General features: G+C 35.9%; 1 protein-coding gene across 2 annotated transcripts; it reads right to left on the bottom strand.

Annotated features, from left to right (window-relative positions):
- Positions 1 to 426: 426 nt before the first annotated feature.
- Positions 427 to 6755, bottom strand: aqp1a.2 (aquaporin 1a (Colton blood group), tandem duplicate 2). Of its 2 annotated transcripts, none has more exons than XM_057334349.1 (5): positions 6378 to 6755; positions 5123 to 5287; positions 4919 to 4999; positions 4496 to 4670; positions 427 to 1119 (listed from the first exon to the last, which is right to left on the bottom strand). In XM_057334349.1, exons 1-5 carry the CDS (start codon positions 6741 to 6743, stop codon positions 1100 to 1102), a joined length of 807 nt encoding a protein of 268 aa, XP_057190332.1. In that variant the 5' UTR covers positions 6744 to 6755; the 3' UTR covers positions 427 to 1099. The 2 variants fall into 2 exon arrangements, with proteins under 2 accessions (XP_057190332.1, XP_057190331.1); XM_057334348.1 differs by having other exon boundaries at positions 4461 to 4670.
- Positions 6756 to 7019: the final 264 nt, after the last annotated feature.

Here is a 7019-nt window from a genome sequence, read left to right on the forward strand (position 1 = left end):
TAAACAGGTCATAAATAGTCTAAAACTGTGGTTCTCAAACTGGAGCTGGGGGCACTTTTTATGGCATTTTAAGAAATGCAGAATTTAGGCCTACCATAAATTCTATTAAATCAAACATCAGAGAAATATGACGACTATAAAATTTATGTTCATGCATTGTGTAACGTAATATGTTTGTGGTTTACTTAAAATATGAAATATGAGATTTGATTTTGTGTAATATGTTTTATTTGTGGGCAGGGGGTAGTTTGAGAACCAATGGTCTAAAAATGATAAATGAAGCAACATGTGTTGTGAAGAAGGTTATATTTACATAGGCATTGGTGATCAATAAATGAAGAACATTAACGAGTACACATAGCATCTCATGTAGTAAATTATCGAAGAACCAGACATTCATGTTTTTGCCGTTTATTGTTTGGTTGTTATCACAAGTGGATCAGAGAAAATCCTCTGAATGTCAAGCACATCTAAAGTCTAAACATTTCATGCTCTTGTTAAACCACATATAATCAGGACAAAACTAATAAATGAGGGCAATAACTCATAAAACAATAAGAATTAATTTGTACACCATGTTTATTTATTGCAATCCATTAGCCTGACAAATGAATGAAAATATCCTGTGTGTTGGGATGATGATGCATGTGAATGTTGAAGCCTGCAGCTGTACAATGAGCTTATTTCAGTTTCATCAGATGCTTATTGAATTGTGTTTTAATTTTACACACACAGGTGGTGCTTACCCACGAATTACTGCATACGTCAGCAGACAGAGTGGCAGAATAACATAGTAAAATCCTAGACTGTCCAAGAATGACGCATATCCAGTCATAAGATGAAGGTCAAGTTACTAACTGTGACAAAATCATCGCTGGCCTTCCTTTCCTTCCTTTCCTTTATTTGTTTGTTTGTTTGTAGGGCAAGACAATGGTTTCAATAGATCTGATATTCAGCTTACAAACAACGTAATGATAATTAGCTTTAAATATCAAATCAGTAAGAGTAAATGGATTGTATTATAAAGTGGATTCCCATCAAAACACTGCATCAGTATCCTGTAGAATAAGCTTCTGTAGATGGGTGCTATAATCTCTATTCACTCATCTCCCAGACCTCCTGCAACACAAAAACACACAAATACACTATCAGTGCTCACCAAATGGACACCACTTTTCATGATTTTTTGTTGATTTTATGCATTTTTTATTTAATATTTTGCTTCTGTAAAAACCTGACAAGTAAAATAAAATATATATGTAAAAATAAATATGTTTCATAAAACGCATAGGATATATTCGATCATACACTACATTTTACATGTACATTTTATTGTGCCATAAAATAAATGGGGACCATTTTGTGGGTGAACTATTCCTTCAAGTCTTATTTTTGGTGAAATAAATGACAGACCGAAAGAAAAAATATGCCCAGCATATCTGGGAACTCCTTCAATACTTTTAAAAAGCATCATGGAACCTCAAAGAAACTAATGCTAAGATTGCATTTTTACAATTATTGGCAAAAGGTGGCTACTATGTATGAAGATATTACTTATATATCTAATACTAATATATTCATTTTTATTTTACTTTGGTCACATCACAATTCCCTTCCCAAGTATATTTTTCTACAATAAGCTATTTTTTACTATCCGTTGAAAAAAACAGCATATGCTGGTTAGGTAGGTTTTGAAGCATGGTAGCTGGTCTGTGCAGGTTTAAGATGGTCATTTGCTGGTTTAAGATGGTTATCTCCTGGTTTAAGATGGTCATGAGCTGGGTTAAGCTGGTTATGAGCTGGTCCCAAGATGGTCATGTGCTGGTTAAAGCTGGTCCCGAGCTGATTTAAGATAAACCAGCTAGGACCAGCTTAAACCAGCACATGACCAGCTAAAGACCAGCACATGACCAGCTTAAACCAGCACATGAACAGTTTAAACCAGTACAAACCAGCTACCATGCTACAAAACCTACCTAACCAGCATATGCTGTTTTTTTCAATGGGGATAACTGCCAAAATATAACAAAATATTTTATTTTTGATTTTGGGATAAAGCTATGCCCTAAACATGTTTTTGGGAGATTCATCCAAAACCTTATGTTCAGTGTTAAATACAAGACATTCATAAATATTTTTCAAATTATATTCATGCCAATCGTGGTGGTGCTATTTTTTCCTTTATCAATGTCAGCTCTTTAAATTTGGCTTGTAAATAGTCTCTGTGAAGCTATGCAGGGTTGTTTGTTTTTACCTCATCAGCACAATGTGAGGAAACTGATAACTGAACTTTTGGGTGTTACAGTTCTGTCACTTGATAAATTTATGTCAAAAGTGTCACCCCACCCACAGTCAAGACATCAAGACAAGCTCCGTTCCCTTTAAGCGTGGTTAGCATGGTACAGCCAGGGGAAGTCAAGAGCTCTTAAGACAGCAAGTTTTCTTAATATGGTTGTTTTACATTCTTCCATTCAATTGCACATTGGCTCACTGGTAGGTTGTGGTTTAAAAGCAATCATAGTAATTTCCATCCTCACTATCATCACTCCTGAATCCCTGCCGAGAAGTGATGCAAATCAGAGGGGGAGTGAAAGTGCGATACTGGATAGAGCGATATCACTCTTATATGATTCATAGTGTGTATGACGAAAATTACACAGAGTTCCATATTTAACCATGTGGGTGAAAATACAGAGAGCAATGACATAAACCTAAATGGATTAAAAAATATCAAGTTCAAGGAAAAAGTACATGAAGAAAATGAGGAGTGGTTTTCTATCAAAAATTCCATGACGTTTGGGTGGTGGCCGGGGCGTTCCGCTAGGTGGTTGTTTAAATGGAGCGTTCACCCAAAAATGAAAATCTTTCATCATTTACTCACCCTCATGGCTTTCCAAACCTGTTTTACTTTCATTCTTCTGCAGAACACAAAAGAAGATATTTTGAAGAAGATGGTAAGCTAACAACATTAGACCCCATTGACTTTCATTGTATGGACACAAAACCAGACAAAATATTCTTTTGTGTTCTACCGAAGAAAGAGTCATAATGTATACAGGTTTTGAACGACATTACGGTGAATAAAGGTTGACAGGCTTTTTATTTTGGGGGAGTATATCCTTTTAATGGCTCGGGTCAAATAGGACCACCCCCAAGATATTTTGTAATATATAACTTCCCCCTTCTTTAATTTATGTCTAATGGGATTTTGTCTCTTTTAGGGTACGCTAGACAAAAATCTAAGATAGGACAAACCTATACAAACCACTAAATTCGAGGTATCATTCACGTACAGTAAGTTTGAAACTTACAGCTAGAGTTTGTTCAAATAGTTTGTACTAGACACATTATATATTTCTCTAACCCCCCTCCAATAACTTTCACATATTGTAAACATGGTTTATTTGTATTGTATACTATTCATCATTTCAGGCGACTCTCACTGCTTTTTAATCAAAACCTCCAATTCATCCGATAAATCAGATGTATTTCTCCTATAGTATACTTTAGTTAGTACTGTATTTGTGTTCACTGTACAAAAATTCAAGACTAAAATAGCAAACAGCCATCAGACTACAACCACTTGTGTTTTATTTTGCCTCTTAATTCATTAGACAAATAAAAAAAGAGTAAATGCACTAAACATCATAGGCTTCCAAAGGAAGTTATGATTATCATTAGTGTACTTGCCAAAAATGTCAAGCATGCGCTTAAAACTCTTTACATCCCCACTATGTTCTGATGTGTTTCGGAAGGTTCACTAATTTTTCAGTGACGTTTGAAAAGGCGCTAAAGATTGATGCTCAAATCTCACAGGGCAAAAGCTCTATCCAAAGACAATGAATAGCAGTTACATAACAGGACTAAGAGTAGCGTCCATTAAAAAATGATATCTACGCAAGCGGATTCATGCATACAATGCCTCTGATGGTGCCAAATAGGAAACGAAATCCTCCCTTTCAAAATGTGCCAATGAATACATTATTTTCAAATATGTAACATATAGTACAAAGCTAAGACATTGGGGTCGTGACATTGGCTAGAAGCCAGCTTTGTTAAATGATCTGTAATTCGCGGCAACGAACAAGTTGCTGACTGGTGTGACAGCTTTAGTAGCAGTTAGAGTCTGGAGGTGATACAGAAGTTGACATCAGCTCGGTTTGGCGGTTCTTGTCAACTGCTTTGCAGAAGTGTTGAGAGTATTTGTTCTTAAATTTGTAAAACATCATAGCTACATGCCGCATATCCTTTACCTTTAAGTAACCAAACCAATACGAAACCAATAATATTTCTACACAGAGTAAACTTCAGAAGGTGAAATAAAAGAACGGACAGAAAAAGCGGGTAAAGAGGGTAAAAAAATCTGAAATGGTAAAGCTCTTTTAATGTATCTATCAGTATATACACAATGAAATAAAAATAAATTGTGACAGATGTCTAAAAAGGGTATGAGTATTTACAAGACTCATCACATGTCATGGTCTGGGCCACTGACCAGAATCAGATCTGGGGGTTCGGGGTTCGATTAGGGGTTCAGTCGCAGAGGTTTCTGGTTCCGTGCCTTTCAGAACATTCATGCGCTTGCCAAAGCCCTCCTTCTTTGGGTACAGCAAGAAGTCGTAGACAAGGGCAGCAGCCACCCCTCCACACATGGGTGCAATCCAATATATCTACAGCACAGAAATAATTACATTTCAGAAGTAAGAAAGCTGTTTTCATATCAAATTCTACCTACTCCAAAAGTGATTGATTAACTTAAATAGAGCAAGGGTTACTAGTATGTGCCACAATGTTCATTTTAAAACAATTTTGACTATTTACCAGTGAGGTTTAGCAGAGGACACAACCAAATATGCTTAGCTAAACATTAATAATGGCATTTACTCTCATTTTTATTCAAACAACAATCACGATTTACCCAGTGGTTTTTGAACGCTTCAAGAACAACAGCTGGTCCGAAAGATCGAGCAGGATTGATGCCACACCCGGTGTAACTGATCTATACAAGGAATAGGAATAGAAAGTAAATCAGAATAGAGAATCAGTAAAACATGCCTAAGTCTATTGATATACGTAAGTTTCTACATCATTGCTAAGAAAAAGTTTAATATGGCATACTTACTGCGACCAGGTGTCCTAAACCAACCGATAGTCCGATGGCAAGAGGTGCGGAGCCCGTAACATCAGTTCGACGTTTATCTGTTGTGGCCAGGACACAGAGGACCAGCTGCATTGTTGCAAAAAGCTCAATGGCAAATCCCTGACCCACTGATACACCAGAACTCAGCTATGAGAAATAAAAAAATATTATATTATAACGGTTAAAAATGGTGACATATATGATGACTATCGATACACAGTCATGTCAGAATAGTAAAATCAGACAAAAGAAAAGAAAAACACACGAATTGCAATTAAATGGTAATATTATGATTTTATATGCCATTGATCAAAGATGAAATCTCCTTATATGTTGTTAACTCTTTTCATGTACTCCAGCAAATATTTCCCAGGATGAGTTATATATATATAGACGGTTTCGTCGAACGCACACGCCTGGCCCAAAGTTACCTTCCGGTCTGTGTTTGGTTATAATATAACAATTTGTTAATATTAATATTAAGTAATTTATAGGTTATTAATATTAATTAATATGAATATTTTATTGTTCATAATTGTATTAAATTAAATTAAAACTATTCAACAGTTACAGATTCTTTGCGGAGACAAACAGTAAAAGATTTCTACCTATAAAACTTTACAAATTAAAGTCACTTGAATACAAATGATATTACACTGACTTCTCGTGGTATTTTGTATAACTTATAAAATGAAGGTGAAATATGTTCAATTATTTTGATGAGTTACAAGAAAAACTTTGTTTTAACATGACTTACTGGGCACATAATTTTTTACAGTGCATGTGATAACATTAACCAATAAAACCAATCTGCCATTACCTATCTTCTTTTTCTTTTTTTTAAATATCCCTGCTTGAAATAGTTGTATTTGACATAATCTGTATTTATCTGTATTTTTTATATATTTCTTTTATTCTGTGTAGTGTTATTTGTATGCACCATGGGTCTGAGAGTAACGCAATTTCAATCCTCTGTATGTATGTACTGTACTGTACATGTGGCAGAATTGACAACAAACAGACTTTGACTTTCACTTTTGACTAAAAATGCTCAGATATTACAGAAATACCGCCATTATATTAATTAATGTAATTTATGTCAGTTTGAAATTATTTGTCCATAACAAACATACAAATCCACAAAAAACATTTTTGTAATTGAATTTCTTTAAATTTGGGTGACAACTAGCTCCAATGTTAGCGATCATATCTTAATATTCTGCAGTAAGCAACTTACCATATTGAGGCCCAGTGTTGTTTCCGGGTCCGGGCTAACTTTGAACATGATGCCACTTGCCAACACAGCCCCCACCATCTGGGCAATAATATACATGAAGGCCCTGAAGAAGCTGATCTGACAGCTAACTAACAGTCCTAAAGTAACAGCTGGATTCAGGTGAGCTCCACTGATATGCCCTAAACTCTGAGCCAGTGTGGCGATAGCCAGACCAAAAGCTAAGGCAACTTTAACCTCTTGGTCAGGAAATCGGTTGTGTTTGTTACCGATTGCTGAGGCTATCCCAATAAAAATAAAAAGGGTCATCCCCACAAACTCGGCCAAAACTGCCCTCCAAAAAGACCAACTTTTAAGCTCCCGTGCCATTATGTGAATCGTTCCCTTCAGGCCTTTGAGCTAGTTAATGAAAATGCTGGCTAAGCTTGCACTTATAAACACTTGGTGAAGGGAAGCTGTCAGGAAACTGGTTTTAACAAAGAAACCACAACGACATTTAACTAGAAGTAGTTAATTGTCACAACTGCTGGATCTTTCAATGGATCTTTTTCTTTAAGGTTGGTTTCACGTTTAGTTCGATTGCCCGGTCCGAACCCTAGTTCGATTGCCCCCCCTCCCCCCCCCACTGGACTGCATTCATATAAT

Source organism: Triplophysa rosa, linkage group LG5 (genome assembly GCF_024868665.1).
Source record: "Triplophysa rosa linkage group LG5, Trosa_1v2, whole genome shotgun sequence".
Taxonomy (NCBI): domain Eukaryota; kingdom Metazoa; phylum Chordata; class Actinopteri; order Cypriniformes; family Nemacheilidae; genus Triplophysa; species Triplophysa rosa.

Coding starts and splice junctions, on each gene's coding strand:
- aqp1a.2 (XM_057334349.1), bottom strand. CDS start 6,743: ATGGCACGGGAGCTTAAAAGTTGGTCTTTTTGGAGGGCAGTTTTGGCC. Junction 4,671..4,918: donor AAGCGTTCAAAAACCACTGG/GTAAATCGTGAT, acceptor TCTGTGCTGTAG/ATATATTGGATTGCACCCAT. Junction 1,120..4,495: donor AACCCCCAGATCTGATTCTG/GTCAGTGGCCCA, acceptor TTTGTGTTGCAG/GAGGTCTGGGAGATGAGTGA.